At 36.6% G+C, this 22,742-nt stretch overlaps 1 protein-coding gene across 8 annotated transcripts in view; it reads left to right on the top strand.

The window, feature by feature from the left end:
- LOC105320588 (nuclear receptor coactivator 3) overlaps nucleotides 1-19,610 on the top strand; it is a 58,563-nt gene extending 38,953 nt beyond the window's left edge. For 7 of the 8 annotated variants that reach the window (XM_066086278.1, XM_011418573.3, XM_066086276.1 and 4 more), the window contains 18 exons: nucleotides 818-905; nucleotides 2,013-2,093; nucleotides 2,664-2,780; nucleotides 3,624-3,753; nucleotides 5,343-5,449; nucleotides 6,000-6,848; nucleotides 7,401-7,975; nucleotides 9,928-10,059; nucleotides 10,223-11,633; nucleotides 11,850-12,058; nucleotides 12,205-12,291; nucleotides 12,801-13,013; nucleotides 13,536-13,725; nucleotides 13,974-14,205; nucleotides 14,455-14,687; nucleotides 14,807-14,950; nucleotides 15,175-15,320; nucleotides 16,370-19,610. In XM_066086278.1, coding sequence (XP_065942350.1) covers nucleotides 818-905; nucleotides 2,013-2,093; nucleotides 2,664-2,780; nucleotides 3,624-3,753; nucleotides 5,343-5,449; nucleotides 6,000-6,848; nucleotides 7,401-7,975; nucleotides 9,928-10,059; nucleotides 10,223-11,633; nucleotides 11,850-12,058; nucleotides 12,205-12,291; nucleotides 12,801-13,013; nucleotides 13,536-13,725; nucleotides 13,974-14,205; nucleotides 14,455-14,687; nucleotides 14,807-14,950; nucleotides 15,175-15,320; nucleotides 16,370-16,441 — 5,016 coding nt within the window. In that variant the 3' untranslated portion in view covers nucleotides 16,442-19,610. The remainder of the gene's footprint in view (nucleotides 1-817; nucleotides 906-2,012; nucleotides 2,094-2,663; nucleotides 2,781-3,623; nucleotides 3,754-5,342; nucleotides 5,450-5,999; nucleotides 6,849-7,400; nucleotides 7,976-9,927; nucleotides 10,060-10,222; nucleotides 11,634-11,849; nucleotides 12,059-12,204; nucleotides 12,292-12,800; nucleotides 13,014-13,535; nucleotides 13,726-13,973; nucleotides 14,206-14,454; nucleotides 14,688-14,806; nucleotides 14,951-15,174; nucleotides 15,321-16,369) is intronic. The other variant, XM_066086277.1, reaches the window with a different exon arrangement.
- The last annotated feature ends 3,132 nt before the right edge of the window (nucleotides 19,611-22,742 follow it).

Genomic DNA, 22,742 nt, shown 5'->3' with positions numbered 1-22,742 from the left:
AATTCTGTATTCGCCACTAAGGATAGCTCTGTATTCATCAATAAGGATAGCTATGTATCCTCCATTATGGATAACCCTGTATCCTTCAATAAGGACAGCCATGTATCCTTCACTTGAGACACCTCTGACAGTATCCCTTTATAGGGATAGCCATACATCTTCAACTAAGGATAACCATACATCTTCAACAAAGGATAGCCATACATCTTCAACTAAAGATAGCCATACATCTTCAACTAAGGATAGCCCTGTATCATCCACTAAGGATACCCCTATATCCTTCACAAAGGATACCCCTGTATCCACCTCTAAGGATAGCCTTTTATTACTTGTCAGCTCTCCTCCATAGAGGTTCACCAGTTCTCCATTATTGATTGATGGAACTTTCAAGAGAATATTTAAGGACCACTTATTTGAATAATTAAAGTCTTTAATCCTTGATGAATTTGTATGCATAAAAAAATTATGATCTTTAGTAATAGAATTAATTTACATACAAAATGCTCTTTAAAACATTATTTAAAGGCATGAATTTCTAATCCAATTTCTCAATATATAATTGTTACTCTCTTGTACTTATGTGTACCTATCTGTTCATTTGCTATGGAGTAGGGAATGCAGTTTTTCTTAGTAAATACAATGTTCATCATTAAATATCAGTCTAGTATGTGGTAGCTTGTGTATGACGTTATATGAATTACACATAATATGTGTGTAAATTGTTATGATGCAAATGTTTTTGTGAATTAAACATGTGTAATTTTTGTAATCATCCTCTGTCTGGCCTGTCTCTTTAGTATATGATTTTTTTTTTCAGGATGATCTGATTGGAAAAAGTGTTTACAACATTATACATATCGGTGACCATGATCAATTCAACTACAGCTATCTCCCCATGTCATTGGGTGGGTACTTTGTTGTTTTAATTCACTGTCAGACTATTTACAATAATGCAGTTAAAGTGACAACCAAAAACAAGAACTGTTGATATTTAATAGATTTAAAATACATTCTTATGGAATTTAGAGGAATGAAACTGACTTCTCTTTAAGCCTGAATTTTTTAATAATCATGTTCCCTTTTACTCTGTTTTACTGAACTGTGCATTGCCTTAGCTAAATTCTGTCATCATCTTAAACATTTTTGTTACCAGAGTTTGACATTTGTTGAGTTGAATTAGTTCAATTATTTTAATTCTTTCACTCATCTAGAGTGTCTGATTCAGTTGTAATATTTTTCATGGACGCTAGCGGTAGGTTGAGACATGTTAAGAGCACACCTATTCTTTTGAACATGTTAGAGTCAGCGTCCTGTGTAGTATTAAATCATCCAGCTCTAAGTGTTGGTATAAGAGGGAAAGCTGAATCGACTGATGGAATCAGTATAATTAGACACTACAGTGTAAGAGTGCAGTCCAAGTCAGCTAGCTATAAGAGTGACACAGGTTAACAGTCTCTCAGAACAGTAGAATCAAGCATTGTCATCAGTAAAAATTGGACCTGCTGCTGAATAATTTGATAAGCTTGTTTCGCTGATGAAATTGGAGGAGACAAAAATTGAGCTCATTTCGCTGATGTAGCAATACAGATAAATGAGCGAGCATGTAGCTCATCAGAGGTCTGATAGAGACCATGCTTGTCACAGATGTGTTTTAACGTAACATGTACTTATACATTATCTCCCAAATTAAGGCACAAAAATTGGTTCATATCATAGATAATTCAGCACATAGGACCATCATTGATTATTACTTCCCTTTGATGTCGAAACAGAAGTACAGTGAACACTAGCATGATACTGAGAAGAAAAAAAATAAAAACCATTCTAGCCTACCTATAAAATTATTTTCAGATAACAAACAGAATCCATAGATATATTTGGATCCATTGAGATTTTATCTGACAGTTTAACTTTGTTTTTCATGGAACATAGAGACAGTATGTGTTTGTGTGAATTTCACCTTTCTGATAGCGTATTGATTTGACAGGTATTTTTTGTTTCATCTTTTGCAGGGAGTTTGATACCATGGCCCAGTGACTCCACAGTAGCAAAGGGAAGAACATTTAATTGTCGCATGCTCGTTAAACCCCCATGTGAGTAATTAAAACAAATAAGCACATAGAAAAAAAAGTCATTATCCAGGATTTGGATGACGGCTTTTAATCATACAACACTTAGATTATGGTTTGCTTCTGTTCTCGTACCCTTTACGATGATGGTAATTTGTAAAGATTGGGAAAGATCTAAAAGCAAATTGCTCAAGGGGAAAATTACAGGACAAACGCTTTTGCATCGTTTTATGTTTTTTGTTTACAAGTTATTGAATTCAAAATACATTTACATAGGGTTTATCAAAAAAGAAACTCCTGTTTGATTAAATCTTACCCTTGCATTAACGTTTTCAGTTTTCGTATTTTCTCCAGCCTAATAACGGGGAGAGTTCATTGTCAATTTGGAAGAAATTTTCAAATGTTTAAACATATAAAACAACTGGATTTTGTATTTAGTGTTGTTTCTGTTTGCATTTTCTGTTCATACCATAATTCAGCTCCAAATGTCTATCATTAATTAATTACTACATGGCTGGTGATATAATAAGGAATAGGTCTTGATGTCCAACCCAACAAAATTACATAATTTTAATGACTGCATCTTTGTTTTAGATGATGAGAATGATGATGTAGAAACTAAACAGACTTACGTGTCACAGTATGAAAATCTTCAGATCTCAGCCATCTCACAACCCGGGGAAAAATTCTCAGATGGTGCTGAACACTCAGGTAATCGCAAAGAAAGAGAACTCTTGTGTATTATCAAAAATCAGAATCTGCACTCTACAAAGTGTTGTAATGCAAAGAAATGTTTCAGATCTTATAATGGTGCTTTAAGGGCAGACGACACGTTCCTCAATTTTAGATAACTTTTTCCAGGAATTTGTTAATGGTTTACTACTACTTTGACAAGCTTTCTTGCCAAAAATTAGGGTACCTTACCAGGCATTTCTGCAAAATACTAGAGTATGCAATTTCCAATATATTCTTTTTAATAATACACTTGAATTGCTGATATAAAAATAAATACATATACAGCACAGTGAAATTCACCATATTAGAACTACGGTATATCTCCGCCGGGGCGGGGCTTTGAACTCACGACCTCTAGATCCTATACGCTTCTAACAGTGAGTGGCCACGGTTCTAACCACTCGACCATGTACACATGTAACCAAATTCAAGTAAATTTTGATCATTTTTAAAGTAATTATAAAATTAATATTTTTATTGGAACTCTTTATTACAAGGAGATACAAAAAAGATTCTCGAGGAACGTGTCGTCTGACCTTAAGTCAAATTTTCCTCTGTTCTTGAAAAAAAAAAAATATATATATATATATATATATATATATATATATATATATATATATATATATATATATATATATATAAATATATAAATATATATATATATTTTTTTTTTTTTTTTTACAACAGTAAAATTTTCCGCTGTTCCTTGAAAATAAAGAAAACTATGAGGAAAAATATTCTCATGTTCTGAATTTTTTTTTTTATGACTGGAAAATGCTGTACAGTATGTAAAAAAGTCCTGGTTTTGTTTTCTTGTAGAAGGGCTATCATGCTTAGTGTGTATTGCACGTCGCCTTTCTTTCAACGAAAAGACAAATACAATGCTGGGGATTGAACAGTTTACAACAAAACAGGATATCAATGGAAAAATAATCTCTCACGATACCAGGTAACATTAACATCCTATAGGCTGTGTAATAGATAACACCGAGAGAAGTCAGATGCCTTGATTCAGCAAGCTTCTCTTTACCAGCGAGGGCTGCTGATTCTGTCAAAGATTTATATTTATTAGCTGTGACAGGATGTTGTTTTGTCTTTATATAACAAGTGTGATCAGTATCAGAAGTTTTGATCATTTTAAAGTTGTCTCATTTAAGTATTTTGATTAGAAAATATCTCTGATCAGCATGGAAGGATGTTTTGCAGAACATCATGTTTATGATTAGGATTCCTAATAGCATTAGATATTGTATTGAGGAGTGAGTGGTAGGGTGGGGATGGGGGGAGGGCTCTTTGTATTAGAGTATTTATGTACCCCATATACTGCGATAACACAGGAAATGGAGATCAAATATGAAATGAGGACTATTGGTGACTTTCTGGTGGTTTGAGTAGATGTATTTTGACATGTTTGTTGGTTAGCCCTGAGACATAGACATGGAGTATTACAAGGTCTTACCTATGCGGTATAGCCAAGGTTTTCCTATATTGCATAAATTGACTGTAAACAGGGATGATAAGACAGGACTTCACTTCTCTGTAGGAATTCATAATCAGCTTTCCCAACTGTTTTACCGCATTCAGTAAAATGTAAGGAGAGTTTTTTTAGACGAGAATTTAGAGGTATGGTTGACTAGTTCAGTGTACATTATATATATCCCACATGTAACTGTCTCAATTCTAGGATTAACATGTATATAATTAGAAAGCTTTTATTTGTGAATTCTTATGTGCTGACATAATTCAATTCCATTTTAGAAGATATTGTTTATGTACAGTATTGAATGTAGGATATAAATGTATAAGTATAAAATTGTCTTCAAGTGTAAGCTTTAGATATATTTGTAAATAGATGAACTAGATGAGGGTTGCTATAAAAAAAAAAACTGTCTTAGGTACATCAAATCTTTCAACAAATGTTATTTCATTGTATGTTACCTGGTAACTGAAACTTTATTAATAATTGTTGTTACATAGGTAGCCCCAGTATCAATAACCACCTTTTTAGGTATATGCCTATTTAGTACATAAACATACATAGGCATATTGCTTCAGGTGAGATAAGCTTGTCAAACCGCACCATCAGGTACATGTAGGTGTCAACAAGGTGTATTAAAATTATATCGATGGTCACAAACAGGTGTTTATAATATTATTAATCCCGTTCAACTCAGCCACTGATCTAGTGGTTGATATTTATGGAAACAGAGATAAGTGACCCATCATTCATTAACACCATTATCACAATTTTAATTAAAGAAGAAATATCTCTATTTGTGGAGGCAGCTTATTGAGTTAAACAAGCACTATATCTGGGCTACGATGTACGATGAACCCTGTCCTGGGCATTGGTGTTTTTCCTCTAATGGAAATTTCCAATGCCAAGAAAAGAATCAATTTTAGACTATTTCCTCATTATACATTACATGTTAAGATGTAGCACTTAATATTTTATCTTGTTATGTGCTTCGTGGTTAAGGTAATTAAATTAATCACTAGGTGGATTCTTTTACTCATTTGTTTTTTTCTTATTTTCAGTGGAATTGTTCGAGGTCATTATTCATGCCCAGACTTTACTGGACAAAATATTCAAGATTTCTGTCACCTTAATGATGTTCAAACATTGTCAAAACATTTCCAAGAAGGTGGGTAAAATGGTTACATATGATGGGGAAAATTTTAAGTGGAATCTCATGATGAACTTGAGATCTGTTTCATAAACCGAGTGTGACAACTAACAGTGTTAAATTTAGAATTGTAAAAGGTTTTGATAATATAATTTATTGCAAAGTCAAGTAACAGTTAATTAGCACCTAACTATCTGTGCTGTAGATATACTGGTACATGTAGTCTTTATCGTGTGCTAGTTTTATAAACTAGATTTTTTGTCTTGAAAATAGACATGTTCGTAAGTACTTGTTAAATGTGAATGTCTTTGCAGAAATCTGCACATTAATGTTATTGTATAATGATTCCGCAGTGGAAATTGTTTCATCACAAAGCACTTTGATATTGGTGGACCATTATATAAAGATGGCTTTGAAGGAAGTTGGTTTACAATAACAGTGGTGTTATATTTTTTGTCTGGAATCAGATTGTATCATACTTTATCTTTTAATTTGATTGTATAAGGGTTTAATGACTTAAATGACTGCAAAAAAGGAAAATCATTTGACAAATATTTTGTTTTTACAGTGCTGAAGACAAAGAGTAATACAAGTAGTGTGTACCGTTTTAAACTACAAGACAATCGATACGTATTCGTGCAAACACGTAGTCAGCTTTACGAAAACGGCAACAATGGAGACCATAGCTTTATCATGTCAACCCACTCCATCATACGAGAATGTGACTCCGACGTTGAGCTTAAAGGCTCTGCGTCCACAAGTTTAATGAAATCCATCATTGGACAGTCGAATACTTCGGTGCCCAATAACCAAAGAGAACAGAACTCTGTGCGTGGATTACCAAACAATATATCTCCAATGGCGGTGTTAAGTGCTATTAATCAACCTTTTCAGAACTCTCTGAGCCAGGCTATAGAGGATGTTGGGGATCAATTCGACCCCTCTTCCAATAGTTGGGACTTTTTAGATCCTCCGTTCCCTGGAAATTCTGGACTCGGTGGCGCTATTCCTGTTTCTCATAACAATAACAATGGATTCTCCTCAGGAAATTCAGCCAATCTTAATAGTTGGAATAACATGCAGCCACAAATGAAGATGGGAAACTCCCAACAACAGCAGCATCTGGTGCGGAATGTGTTAAACATGCAGCCACAGCCTAACTCTGACAAACAGAGGCAACTGTCGTTAAACTTTCCCAGAAGTAACTCTTATGAGGGAGGAGGTCAGAAAAGCCCTAGTTTTGCTTCCAGTCCTAGAGGTAATCAGTATCCTCCATCAAGTCAAAGGGGCATGCATGGTGCAATGGGCATGAATAGTCAGAGAAGCCCTGGGAGCAGCATGGGTCAGAACCCTCGCATGTCTCCAGCCGCTGGGGTAATGAACTACCCCATGCAGCGTACCCCGCCCATTTCTTCAGGTAGATACTTGTTTTCTCTTCTCATTATAATGTTCATGAGTTTTTATTTAATATTCAGTGTTAAGTGCTTGAAGTTATGTTATTTTTTATTTACTTTCGTAAAAAGAAATTTGTTTGAATGATAAGGCCTAAAAAAAAAAAAATGGCTTATTTTCACTTTTATGTGAAAAAAATAAGGTTGGTAGGTCAGAAATTCTTTTTGAATTTTTTTAAATATTTTTATCCCCCTGCTTTGAAGGCGATGGGGGTAAACTGTTTTACCCTTGTGTGTCTGTTTTTCTGTCCTTTAAAAATTTCTTAAGCTAGGGTCGATCAGGAAAGCAGAAACAAACCATTCTTCTTCCTTTGCCTTTGACAAAAGATATTTTATAATTTCTGGGTATTCTTAAAATCATAGTAAAATGTTTAAAATGGATTCTCTATTTAAACAAATTTAAGGAGAATAGTTTGAGTAAATTATGTCAAGTGAATGTGTCAAATTTTGATTGCACATTTATTTTATACATAAAGGATAGAAGATTTAGATGAATTTATGAATGAAATCTCTTGTAGTGAGTCAGAACTCTTGGGGGCGTGTTCATCACAGTGGGGGACAGTTCTCGGCCCCACAGACACCAACTAGTAGCATGATGTCTCCTCCCAATGACGGTCACCATCAGGCCTTGCAGAACTTGGGGGGTGGAATTAGCCCCTCCCCAAGGAGGTCCGGAGAGTTCACATTTCCGTCGTCAGCACGGCCGGGAAAACTGAGTCAACTCTTGTCTGGGAGTAATCTTAGCTCGGACCTGTTCAAAGGGAACTCTACAGAGTCTGTCCAGTCCTCAACCAAGGACCGCCCAAGCGGTGAGGGCGTAGTGACAAAATCCCCGGCGGACAGCATGCATCAGTCACCGCAGCCTGGGCCAGGCCAGAGTCCCCCGGAGAAACCACAGAGCACTACGAACACGGATGACTCTGATAAAGAGGCCCACAGGAATGTGATCTTGAAGCAGCTGCTGAGCACGGACGATGACGAGGAGGAATGTAATGAGGCGGCTCCCACGGAGGACACAAAGGGGTCAGACGGCAAGGCCGACATGGAGAAAAATGAGGCCGAACCAAAGAAACCCTCAAACGCTCTGCTAAAGGTAGATCCAATGTGTAAACCATTAAGAAGTCATTTTGGTAGATTAAAATAATATTTTTGGTTTTTATGTACAGCATTTCTTTGGAATTTTATATACAGCATTTCATTGTTTTTCATACACAACATTTCATAGATTTTTATGGCTTACGGCCATCTAGTTGCCGGATAATCTTTACGGCAAAGAGTTCAGTTATCTGAACATGCGCGACAAAAAATAGTTCTATTCGAATGTTGCAATGTTGCAAAGTTAACTGTTTGTTGTTCATAATAAACATCTTTAGGCAAGATTATATTTTCCATATGTTATCATCACTTATGTTATTGTAACCATTATGAATTGACCTTATTTAAATAAACTCGAAATCTAACGCGAATGAATATTAAATGCAGTGTTTTTGCATAGAGGTATACTGGCCCCCGCCATGCATCACACAGTGCCGCCATGCTTTCCGCTATGCATACTTACATGTATTATAAGCAAAAAATCTTTTCCCAATTCTTTCAGATCCTAACAGTGATAAGTAAATGTAAAGTTGTCGTTATTTCGTTCAATCTTCATAAAAACGGTTGCACCCGCAGAGAGCGTCGCTAACTTCGATCGACATCGATCTCAGCAAGGGGGGAAGTGTTTAACGGTTAAAGGAATGTACTTATGATTGAGATATATTGAAACTGGGATTATAAATCGGTAATAAATGCATAAATTGAGGGGCAATTACTACTTGTTTTAATATAATGTGCCTTCTTCGACACCTCCGCCATTATTGAATATTGGGGGTTTTCCAAGATCTAAAAATAGCACAATGTTCCCTCGATGGAGTTACCTTGGTTGTGCTATGTTTGAACTGTTTATTTGTCGTAAAAATATTGGAAACTAGAGACCAATTGTACTCAAATAAGAAAACAATATACAGTTAAGCTTGATTGCAAGTCATATACAGAAGCGATGTCACATTACTATACCATAGAAACATCGTATAGCATGGTATAGTATGCCTCTGAAAATGACTGTGTACACATGTCATGAAAAGAGAGACTGACTGCAAAGTTATAGTGCAGTAATTAATTTTAATTAAATTTGGTGTCAAAACAAGTTTGCTGTAATTGCATTGTTCTGCCTGTTTCTTGCCCCCCCCCCCCCCCAAGAGTTTATCTCTGTACAAAGGGAAAAAAATAAAACAGAAGGTGTTAGAACTGCCTTGTGAATCTATATTTCTTATAAAAGTTTGTGAAGGTCAGCCTCTTAAAAAAGTAGAAAAAAACCAGAAAAATATGAATAAATATACATTTATGAAATACAAATAAAATGGAATAATACTTGTTGGTGTAGATTTTACGAGAATTCATTAATTATAGTACATAACATGCAGTACATTTCATCATTTGGTTATATTATTTTTACGGGCAATGATTTTGCGCTGGCTGTGGCACTGTTACGCCGCACCGTGCACCAACTCTCGCGCAAGTTCATAGTACGTAGGAATTCAAGGTATACTGATATTTGAGAGCATGTTGGTTTTAAGTGTTTTTGTGTCCTATATCGTGGAATGAATTTACAGTTGATGCACTTCAGTCATTGGATATTGGAGTTTGAGTCTGACATCATCATAATTATTTCATGCAGTGAGTCTATGATTTTCCTAAAAGCAATGGTGGTTTCAACCAATTGATAAAAGAGGCGTCTAGATTTCAATCCTGTCTGTTTCGGTCACTAAGGTTCGACCAATCAACAAATGGGGCATGTTGATATCGGTCCTGTTAGTTTCTATAGATCTATGAATTACATGTAGCTAGTTACTTTCTATAGAGCTATAAATAAACTAAAGTTTTCGTAAGAAATAGAGGGAATCATACTCGATCCATGTAAATATAGTCATATCAAACCCGTAAGCCATTATGGCCCTTCAGGCCTTTGATTTAAATACAGCATATTGTTGCTTTTTATATATACAGAAATTACTAAGTGATGATGGAGAGAAAAAAGATGGAAAATCTCGAGACCGCTCAAGACAGACCTCAGGAGATCTTCTGCAGATCCTTCTGAATGAAGAAGAAAGTGGTTCCTCTCCAGTCATCGCCACAGCTGTAAGTGGGGAAAATAATTACCTTCTCCATTGTTACATATGTTTTATCTCTGGTAACTTGATGTAACTGACAAATGATTCAGTTGCTCATTTCAGTTTAGCTTGTGTGAATTGACAAACTTTTGAATTTGAATAGCACCTTAGATAGCATTGTTGTTTTGCAGGAGAGCACTAGTCATGAGAATGATCTCTTCTCGCGCCAGAGACACCAATCTGGGCCCCAGGAGCCCCAGTCTACCACGCCATCTACCTCCCTCCCACAACCCTGTCTGCCTCCCTACTCCCAGGAGCACCATCCAGCCACACCCGTCAGTGCAGCGCCGAGTGAAGCCGGCAAAAAATCGGATGCCATTGGTGACAAGGCACTGAACTCTCTACTGAACTGTCTTTGGGAAAAAGGGGACAATGACCCCCTCCCGAAGCCCAGCAGAAAGAGAAAGGCTTCAGGCACGGACGGAAGTGTTGATAGTACGGACATGGAATTGGGCATGTCCAGTCAACAGCAGGGGAAGATGGGTAATAACTTTAGAAACAAGAATGTGTTACTTGCTCAGTTGTTGTCAAAGCGGACACCCAGTGAAGCGGTGGTGAACACTGGCCGTCTATTGGTGAGTAGTGATCCCTGTGAGTTGCCGCAAAGTCGCTTCACTGTTCCAGAGAAACAAATGAACTTAAGACTTATTGATTCAAAACGTTTGTCAACGGAAAAAGAAAAGGAAAACCTGAAAGATAGTTTTCAGGGATTTTCTAATTCTAGCCAGTTCGGGAGTTTGGACAATTCAGTTAAAACTAGTGTGGGAAGCAGCTGTGCATCCAGCATGATGAGCACTGTGAACACTAGTTCATTCAATGGAATTAGTATACCAAGTTCTGGCACTAATGTAACTTCTGTGTCTAGTGAATATGATGAACTCCAGAAGATTCTGGGATTTGGGTCCAACAATGTGACTTGTGATTCAATGAGTAACCCAGTATCAGGGATGGATATAGATTCCTCAGGGACCCCCGACCCGCTACTGGCAGAGATTCTGAAGCAAGCAGCAGACTTGGAACAGGAGCACATCCTGCATACAAGTAGCAGTATGCCAAATATTAGCCAGGACATGAATTGTTTGACGGGGGCCAGTGGAGGCGACTTGCATCATGTGGCATCGTCCGAGGACCTGCAGCTGTTATCACAGCTAGAGCAGGTGATACAGGACCCGAACTTTAACATCGGATCTCTCCCCGGACTGGAGCAGGAACCCCAGCAGTCTGATGACCGGGCAGCCATCAGGAGAATTCAAAACCAGCTGATGAGTGAGGACCCCTTCCCAGCTGTTTCATCCATGGGACAAATGAACAACTTGGGACAAAACCTCTCCTCCCAGGCTTCTATCCCACAGCAGAACAACTATGGGATGAGCAGCAACCCACAGCACCCAATGTCCAGTCCGATAGGGGGTGGGGGCATGGACATGCAGTACCAGCATATGGCCAGTCAGCAGTCCCCCTTGCCCACTCAGGCTGGACCTCGCTTCCCCCAGGGGGCGCAAAAGTTCCTGCCCCAGGGTCCTCGCCACTCCAACCCACAAGGTGTGTGAAGACTTATTTTGGTTGAAATTCACTGTGATTACTCATACAAGATTAACTAGCTACATGTAATTAACAACATTTCACTTAGAGAATAAATTGACAATTTTTTTTTATATTATGATGACAATTGGGTTTTTTTTTTTAAATTGTTAATTTTCATAATGCTATGGATAGTAATTAATCTTTGAATGATGTTTTTTTTTCGTCATTTTCAAGGCGGGTCCTTAAACAGTGCCTTACAGAGCGGAGGTCCCCAGCAGCAGCAGAGGCCCATGGGATACCAGTCTATGGCAAGTCAAGTACGACAGTCGCTCCTACAGCAACAGAAGCTGAAGCAGCTCAGAGAGCGCCAGGCTGCTCAGCAACAGCAACGCCAGATGATGCATCGGCAACTCAGCCAGCAGTTCAACCAGAGATTTTCTCCGGTATGTTGCTGTGGCAGCAGCTTATAGACTGATAATTGGTGTTGATGGTTTATTGGCCTTATGAAAAGATTCAGAGAACAGTGAGGTTGTATATGACACCATTTATTTACATCACTGTTTAAATTGATTTATTTTCTGAATTTTAGAGCATAGATAACAGCCCCATGCAGCCTTACACTGAGAATTTGAGTGAGCTGATGAACAGTGGGACGGTCCCTAATGTGACCCTACAGGTAGGACTCTAGGGTAGAGGAAGGTCAGCAACGAAACGATCTGTTGAACTGTTAATGTCATTCTCTTAAAAAGCTAAATTGTTATTAATTCAAACACCTGGCAATGTTAATTTAAAATACCGGCCTTGGATTTAGCACCAGTTAAAGAAATATATGGCAAAATTTAACCAATATATATTTTTATTCATCTAAAGAAGTCAGTGTTTGGCAGTATTTCATGAAAATCAGTGTCCTCCCCTGATCAGCTAAATAATGTTAACTGTTTTATAACACAGAGAAATCATATGTTTACTGTTTACTGTGTTATAACACAGAGAAACCAGATGTTTACTGTTTACAGTTTTATAACACACTGAAATCAGATGTTTACTGTTTACAGTTTTATAACACACTGAAATCAGATGTTTACTGTTTACAGTTTTATAAAACAGAGAAACCAGATGTTTACTGTTTATTGTTTTATAACACACTGAAATCAGATGTTTACTGTTTACTCTTTTATAACACAGAGAAACCAGATCCCTGGCCCCATGTCACCCAGGTTTTCTGGGATGCAGCATCAGCAGCACCCGAGCCTGAGTCAGCTTATACGACCCGGCCCCTCCACCCCCAACTCTCAGATGTCACCTCACTTCAATCAGCAACAGAATCAGTGGAACATGAGGCAACAGCAGGCTCAGCAACCAGCCATGCAGAGCCCCATCAGCAACAGTGTGCCCAAGGTGAGAGTAACAGACAGCAACATCAAAACGTTAGCTTACTCAAGCAACACAGTTTAGGGAAATGAGATGGCCATACAAGACACATAAAGCTACTTACTTTTAAAGGTCAAGATGGTTTAGGTAAAATCAAGTTATTTAAACTAAAAATGATAATTGATACATGTATTACTTTAGACACAACCAAGTTTCGACAAAACTAAATGGAGCAAAATATTTAACAAATGTACAGTAATTGGCCAAAAGAAGATAAGCAAAATTAACCCTATTCACATTGACATTTTATGTTAGACATAATATTCCTATGCAATGTGATGTCATATAAAAAGAACTACATTGAATCAGGTGAAAAGAATCTACCTTTATTGATAATTGGTCATTGTAATTATCCTATTAGAGCTTATATTCTTGAAAGCCAACACAGATAAAAAGATAAACATGTACATTAAGAGAATAATACATTTTCAGTTTTCATCCATTTTTTTTTTTGAAGAAAAAATATAATCATGTCACTATTTCTTACAGTCAAACCCGATCCTGATGAATCGTCACCGCTCGTTTTCTGGAGGGACAATGACCACAAATAACCAAGGGGGTCACTTCCAGTTCCCTGACCAGATGGGGAACTCTGGGCAGATGGGTCTGCTCCAACAACAGCAGCAGCAGACGATGATGGCCCAGAACAGGATGATGAGACAGATGAGTCTACCCCCAGGTCAGTGTGCTGGGTAAAAGTGGGCAGGAGAGGGGGGGACTCAACAACAATAAGCCAATCATATTTTCAGTGATATGGTTTGAAGTTCTTTAAGAGGTTAATGATATCAGCATTGTTATAGATAGAAGTTCTCATCAACAAAAAATTAATTATTTTTAATAATATAGTCTGAATTTCTTAAAGACAAGAAATGAATGAAATTTTCTTCTTTGAAAAGTGGTAATCAATTGATTTTTTCTTTTTTTTAGGTCATGCTTCCCCAAGGGCACCTGCTAGTCCCTTTGGGAACAGTCCAGACCCACTGTTGATGTCCCCTCATTCTTCTATATCCCCTCGCCAGAACCCCCAAACCAGTCAGGTCAGCCCGCCCTTCAATCACACGTCTTCATTGGCCAGCTCAGTCATGCCACCGTCGTCAATGGCAAACAGTCACCCCAACATGATCAGTCAGAACTATACAGATTTTGATCTACTAGACAGGTAACTTACATGCACTATTATGGCAATGCCAGAATTAACTCATTTTTCTGTTTACGTAAGTTAGATTGTTATATCTTTAATGGGTGTTTAAATTTAGCAAATGAAAACAGAAATGAGTACATTTTAAAGAATAAATGGTGTTTTAATAAGGAGACCCCAAGTACTTACCCAATTATCTATCACATACACGTACTGATACATACATTTATTTGTTTCTGATATATACATTTATTTGTTTCTATATATCAGCAGTAAGAGTATGCCGATGCAGCAGAAGTCGACCTCTCAGTACGTGAAGGAGGAGCTGAGGAACATTTGTAATGCCCGGTCAGAGAAGCACCTCCAGCAGCAACAACAACAGCAGCAGCAGGGGATGTCCCAGGGGCTTCCCCCACCCCCGGTCTCCCAGACAACACCCTCCACCCCCCAGCCACCCACATCAGTGGAGTACAGTGAGCTCCCCAACTACATCATAGAGCAGAGTAAGTTCTGTACTCAAACTTTCAAAGATGTTCCTTTTATGTGTAAAAGGACAACTTTTGGAATAACTTAAATGTACGTTAATTAAAGAAATCCAAATTGTTTCATTATATTGTTTCAGTAAGCGAGATGCAGCAGGAGCAGCAAGCTAAGACAGATTTTAATTTTGATGATTTCAAGGAAGCAGATGTTTTAGCTCTCAAAAGGAAAGAGGCCAGGGAAATCTACCAGCAGTTCCGACAACTCTCTGAGAAAACAGAGCCGGGTAAGATAAAATGCGTGTGCCAACAGGAGAAATCTACAAATGGATTTTAATCCAATAACCCGGTACTCACTCTATTGCATATCAGATATTTTCCTGTAGATCTAGGTATTCATTATCCTTCCTTTTATTGGAGATTGACAATTGGTTCTCTTCCTGTGAATTGTCAAGCCTTGGATCTACCAGTACTGTAATTTTTATTGGACATTGTCATTCTGTTGTTTCAGTGGTGCCAGAGAACCCTGAAATCAAGGCCTCAGCAGTGTTCCGCAGTCAGCTGATGACCCCCCACAATGGTCCCCATCTACCACTGCCGGATGATCTGGCACGACTAAAGCCAGATCAAGTTCAAGTGGTTGCCAAGGAACCAAGGGTAGGGACATGATCTGAACTCATGAGAATTGCATTGTCACTGAGGATTTTGCACAAAGTTCAATCTTCATATCTCAGTAATTAATCAAGAGATGAAGATATAAAACTTTTACCAGTGTCTTAAGTTGACTTGAAGGATTTTTCAATTTATTCATATCAAAAGGATCTGATGCCTCTTTTTAGCAGTTATTGCCCCTGAAAGTTTCCTAATTTGTTAAAACACTCGCAACTTTTGAACCATACATTATGGAGACATCAAATCACTAAAAAATAAAAAGTGTACCTTGGCCGATCAAAATGACATCAAAGTCAAAGGTCAACGTCAACTAAAAATTCATAGTCTTTTGATATTCTTTTTTAACGCAGAGAAATCTTTTTCAGCGATCGTATAAAAAAAATGATTTAAGCATAAAACTTAATAGGGTGGAAAGACCTTTAAAGGGGCATGGTCACGATTTTGGTCAAATTTTATTTTTATGTTTTTATTATTTACAATGCTTTAGAAATGCATTTCTAATGATCAAATTAAATTTGAGAGTCATTCGTAGAGTTATAAGCAACATGCAGGGCTCACAATTCTTTGTCATGTAAACAAGGCTCGTGCCCTGTTTTTGTTTACATAGGTTCAATATACCAGTAAAAAGTCATTTTCCAGGTTATTTGTCTATCTTTTTATTTATTTTAAGGATAGATAAACAGTTTCTAAGGTTTAACACATTCGTTTTAGGTTCAAAACTGAAATTTTTACTTCAACGCTCAAAATGTAAACAAACGCTTTGTTTACATAGTGAAGAATTTCAAGCTCTGTAACTCGCTTATAACTCAACAAATGAAACTCAAATTTCGGTTGCCCATTAGAATTGCCTTTCTGAAGCATTGTAAATATTAAAATCGGAAAAATGATTTTTTACCAAAATCGTGACCATGCCCCTTTAATTGTTCAGGAACAATTATTCTACTAGTTATCAATATTTCATTTTTATTGACTTATAAATGTTTCTTCATTTGCAACTGATTGACTCTTAAGAAGTGTGAATGTGAATTTTTCAGGGGAACATTGAAGACATCAAGCCTGCAGACCACAGTAAAAATAGCCTTCTGCAGCAGTTGCTCTCAGAATGACATAGGGCTCCTGTATAGGAAAAAACCTCACCAAATATGTATAACAGACTTCAGGGAGTTTAAACCTCCGTGCCTGTGGCACGATAAAAATGGCCAGTGTTAAGTGCCGGACCTCCATGGAGCGTCGCCATGGTTACAAGGCTGTGATGAGAAAACTTTGATCTCAATTTTCTTTGTTGGACAGCTACACCCGGAATCGCAGATATTTTTCTGTTTGTTTTGTGCAGTTACTTGTGAAGAAATGTGATTTTTTTTCTGGAGAAAGACTTTATCTAAGCACAAAGTGCCTGCCATATTAAATATCCAGGGAATTTTTCACATGTGACTTCAGTAGACCTCAAGTGAGCTTGTTTCATGAGGAGAGTGTTTTACAATGGACCGTCACACGGCCTTGTTGGGATAGATTTAATCTATGTCGGTTTATATCTGGAAGACTTGGAGTCGGGAATTTTATTTTTGTAAACACATTTAATGAACTCCAGATACGACAACATAATTGTTTTTCCACCAGAAAAATGATCACACACGTACTCTCTCAGAGGAAAGGATTTATTTTTATCCACACTGCAGTGGAGTGGGTTTTTATTTGACGGGTAAAATAACTAAGATTATAGTCCCATAATGTTGTAGATGGGACTAGTGGACCTTTTTTTTGTTAAAGAGACACAGATTTTAATGTTGTTTTGTTCACTGTTATGACTGGTGTATCATTGTATATTGTATACAAGCATAATGTTTCAGATATATATAAGCTTCATTTCATCGTTTTTGACTTGTCACAGTACTAGCCAACACAAAATTTTATTACACTATATATAGAAATATATGATTATGTAGAGAGATGAGATAGAGTTGTTGTGAACTTTGTGCATAATGTCAATTGTTAATCATTGAATTATACAATGTGTAAATAACTGCATGTACTGAATTCAAGGCATGAAGCTTAGAGAATCGACAGACATCCTGTTTTGTTGGGATCTAGGACAGAGGAAATGCTGGAGGAGACTTATAAACATTGTATTCCTTATAATTGGTGTCTGGTTAAGGATCACCTTTGACCTTTAACCTGTTGAACCCTGGTGGTGTAAATGCATACTATTTTTTTTTGTATTTGTACATATACAATTCATTTTTAAATGTGTCAAACTGCATCGCCCATATATATAATGATAGACTTATTAATGCCAGGGGAGAGCACTCTATTTTGATGTTGTTATATCATTTTACATGTAGAAACTATACTTGTACAATATTTTTAATACGAGGCATATTTCATGTTGGAAAAGAGACAAGTGGTTGTATGAATTAGAATTTTTCTGAATGAAGAGGCTTGACTTGATAAGTTGTTCCACACCAGTGATTATTTAGTGAAGGTCCAGTTCTGTCTGTCTTAGCTTTGGAGTGAAGAACATTTACTCGAAACTGAACAAGACATATTCAAGTGCAATGTGGTTAGAATCAGATGGTTTTTTATCGTTTTGAAATGTGAATTTGTACCAGCTGCCAATTGTCTGGATAAGTAAGCTGTTGATTGCTGTCTGTTACTTACTGATCCACAGCCAGGCGTATTGGAAATTAATTGTCATTCTTCATATGAGTAACTTTAAAAGTAATGATATTGAAGTTTATTTTGTTAAATTCACAGTTTTGGTATTTATTTCTGCTAAAGTTGTGTGAAATTGAAATCAAAAATATTTGAAGTAGGAAATCTAGTGAGCCAGACACTTTTAATATTTTTTTTTCATCATAAAACGGGTTTACAGATTTGCTCAATTTTTAGAGTCCATCTAGCAATGAAAACATGGGTTGTCCTTGTTTTCTGGAGATATTTTGACTCTTTATAGGTAAATATTGCATTGCCAATATCATATATTTGATAGGGACACTTTTAAATATGGCCTTTCCTCAATATTTCTTTTTATGCACACAGAAAAACTTTAGGTGACTTTATGCAGTAGGGTTTGCCCCTTCCTTGAAACATTGGTGATTTTATCAATCAAATCCAGTCCTTTTGTATGGATTATCAAGAACTGGGAGGATAGCTCAGTGGACTTCCTCTCAGGGCCCGGTGATAGAGACTTCTCAATTATTCCAGTGCATTTTTGAAATTAAAACAAATGTTAGGCCTCATTATCATCCCATCACTTCTAGATATAGACATGATGCAATCAAAAACTGACTGGATTTCTCTCCCTTTCTTCTCTTCTTTCTATTTAATAATTTGTCTTTTATTTTATCCACTTTAAAAAAAAAAAACAGCATGTGATTTCATTTCTACATTTATGAACCGATGTGTAGAGGGTGTGAACTTTCCAAGGGTGTATTTCTCCTGGAATTTGTGAAATATTTTAGGTGTCTATGAAAAACGAAGCAGATATGGTTACAGTGAACTGTGGTCTGTTTACTGAGCACAATGTTATTATGGTTTTACAAAACTTATTTCATTTCTGTCAATATTTTCTTAAATGCTGTTTTCCAGATAATGGTTGACCATGCCTCCATTCCAAGTTCTCTTATCTTAAAGTTTTTCAGAAAATGTTTAATTGAATTATTCATATATTTGATAAGAAAGTATTTTTGTATAATTGAAAATTTTGAACTCTTTTCATTTTAGTCCTTGTGATATTTTTGACATTTATTAATCTAGTGCAGAGAAATTTCAAATTCTTTTCAATTCGTATTTCCTCAATGATAATTGTTCATGTACTGCATATTCAAATCATTTTGATTACAATAATGTTAATAAGTAAAATTTTGATATTATGTGAAACAGTTTTATTTGAAATTTCTCTGCTACTAGTCACCATTAATATGATGAAAATGCATTCAACTCGGTTTTTAAGAAGAGAGGTAATAAAAGTGCTATTGTATTATTTTTAAATATTCTATTCTATACATTTTGACACTGTATGTGTTATATATATATACCTTCAGCCCTTCTGTTTACCTCAATACAGTTGGAAGGCATGCCTTATAGAGCATTGTACAGGTGTTGATTGTTAATTTGTTTCTCTGGTTTTGTGATTATGAGGGACCCTCTCCCGGGGGAGGGCTCTCTATCATCTTTAGTTGTTTCAGTGTTACTTGTCTGTTTATCATGAATTAGTGTATCCCATCTTAGATGACTGGAAAAATCAGGAATATGACATTAAACATCAAATGCAGAAAACGTCTTGGTTCTTACTGCAAAACTTTGTGAAATATAGAATTGACAAAACAAAAATTTAATATTTCTTGTTCATGGAATTTCTCAGGGTGAGCATTGTAAAGACAACAGAGTAATGATGAGTGATATTTGATGACTGTGATGTATCGTACATTACAGAACTAAAGGTTCTCCAAATGATATAAATCAGTGTTGATGGCTATCTTGTTGTTTTCAACTCTTGTTGTGTTGTTGGACAAGACACTATATCTACATTCTATCAGACCACCTAGCTGCAGTGGGGTACTGACCTACGCTGGGAGTTAAGATGCATTGGACAAGTATCTAAATGACTTACATCCGCTAAGCACCATGAATACTGTAGATAAGCACCAGCCTCATGCGCCTCAGGGCTGGGAGAAGGATATAAGGTGCCTCACTATACCTTGAAATAGTTTCTCAAATCAGCAAAAAAACAACTTGATTTTAAAAGATGGTATGATGCATAATAAGTATGCAAGTCAAATAGGCGAAAAATAAGTAGTTTTAAAAAAAACATGATTTTCAGAAATTTAATGCGGTAAATATGAACAAAAGCCTCGGGTGGATTTGAACTCGGGATATGTGGTTCACAAGTCTAGTAACTTAACCACTACGCTTTGATGATATTCAAGCACATCAATCGATACAATAATGCCAACAACATTTAAATTGCCATCTTGTGACGTAGTGTCATATAAAAAAATATAAGCTTTGATGTAGTGAGCTACCTTAATTCTCTTTAGATGAGGATGATTTATCAAACAAATGAAACAGTGTAAACCTTTCAACTGGCTACATATCTTGTACAGATCTCATGTGAACATTTAAAAAAAGAAGAAGCATGATGGTGCCAGATTTAATAGTTTAAGGTTGCAGCAATTACATTGTCCCAATATTTTCCTCATAAGCTGTGTTTTGAAGTCAATGACACTGTTCACTTGAGCTTTTTATTCACAGAATTGTTACTCTCTGTAGATTAGTACTGTAGAGGGAATACTATATAGTCGGGAGAAAACAAAGCCAGCTAGGCCAAAAGGCACAGAAGTGGAGGACAACTTTTTAAGGATCCTCGTCACCCCGTGACTTCTACTTTTTATGACAGTACGTCACAACATGGCGATTTGAATGCATTGTGAAGCAGTTTATATCACCAAACTTGGTTGTTTATCTCTGTGGCGCCATGGGTCATGATGGGTGTAGCTTCAATCTACCAATCTGCAGGTCCTGAGTTCGAATACCGCATGGACTTTTATTTTCATGAATAGTAGTACAATTTCAAAAATGATTTCCCCCAAAAAACTGATTTTTTATGTCCTTTTGAAGTCAAACACAAGCCAGAAATCTATATCTTTAAGTAGTTTAAAAGTTCAGTATATATGCAGAACTTTTCCTAAGTGTGTGGAGGTCCCCAGGAATCGGGTAGAACCTATTGGACATTTCTGTTTAGGATACAATGATTACTTGATCACATCCTTAAAACACTATGTGATGTCCAAGGTCAAGGTAACCGATATAAGCTCCAATTCAATAACCGTTGTGTCTAGCCGTTATCTGTGCAATCTGACAAATACGGCGGGCAAGATCTAAGTGCGACAGCCCATTGAGCTTGTATTTGTAGGTAAAAAAAATATCACACAATACTTTAACGGTATTACGCGAAATGTTTGCGAATAAACACAAACCGTTCGGAAATGAAAACGTAACTTTCGCGAGTAAACCCGTAACTTGATCGATTAAACGCAAAACTCTTACGAATAAATGCTAACTTTCGCGATATAACGCGAAACTTTCGCGTTAAATTGCGAAAGCTCTGATTCATACGGTAAAGGTTACATTAAACACATACAATTTACGAATGAAGTATATTCTTTGTCTTTATAAAGATATATAGATTTAAAGCATATAGAAAGTATAGTAAATTCGCCTAACGCATCGCGCTTAACATGAGCACTGTATGATAGAAAATGATGTACCAAATTAAAAATTACAAAATTACAATTAAAAAAAAAGTTTCAATTTTTTCTAGCAATTGTTCTTTATAGAACGTAATTTCGTCCCCTAAGTTTATCACATATATAAGCACATGTAGTATACACTGTTTGTCGTTTGGAAACCACAATCAAGGATTTTCAGATTTCCCATGCTTGAATTTGTTATATAAATCAACGTGAAACAGAAAATATTACATCTAATTTATTCAAAACTAAAATTAATTCGTTTTCTCTCATTGTTCTTTTTTAATGGTTCTTGTTTGAAATAAATCGCTTTTCATCTCGCAAAAGTCATCCGCGGATCCAGAATACTTTTCCAGAGTGAATGGTCGAAGGGTCAGAGGGATATTTTAAATTGGCCGGGGGGGGGGGGGGGGGGGGGGAGAGAGAGACATATTTTTGGTAATTTTACAATGTAAATTTAAGAAACTTGACTTTTCCCAGACCCTTCCACCCGACCCTCTCTTGATCCGCGCATGGAAAGTTACGCGTTTATCTAATCGCGAAAGTTTTGCATTTATTCGCGATAAATCTACTCATTTTCGTAGGTATAAAAAAATATAGCTATTTTTTAAACCTACGAAAATCAGTTCAATTGGCTTTCGTAGATACAAGGAGGGTTCGATCAATACATAACAGATAAAATTATTATATCCAGTTCGATAAATCACCTGATCTCAGGTTTACACATGATGCATCCGTCTCCAAATATGGTACATGAAATTAACGTGCTCTTATTTATATGCCGGTGTTTTATCCCAACATCCTTAATTACATGATTGGGGCTTAACTTCTAAAATTATTTCATCAAAAATAATGTGTATCATACGTGTACACACACCCTCGTTTCTGCATTAATTAGTGTACATGTGCACATGTTACTGGCATCGCCCACCGCATGCGGCCATTCGCCTTTCAACTTCCAATATCAATACATATACACCTGCTGGTACGGGACAGATAGGTGACGGTCTCAGGTTGTGTATTTACTGATTAATACCCCCGTGTACATGCCGCATCTCTCTCTCTCTCTCTCTCTCTCTCTCTCAGTATACTGGTATGTGGCAATATTTCGGTCTCGTTTATTTACATGTCGTCAAAACTAGGTCGGATCCTAGTCAAC

Source organism: Magallana gigas, chromosome 5 (genome assembly GCF_963853765.1).
Source record: "Magallana gigas chromosome 5, xbMagGiga1.1, whole genome shotgun sequence".
NCBI classification, from domain to species: Eukaryota; Metazoa; Mollusca; class Bivalvia; order Ostreida; family Ostreidae; genus Magallana; species Magallana gigas.
This window is presented reverse-complemented; position numbering and strand designations above follow the sequence as displayed.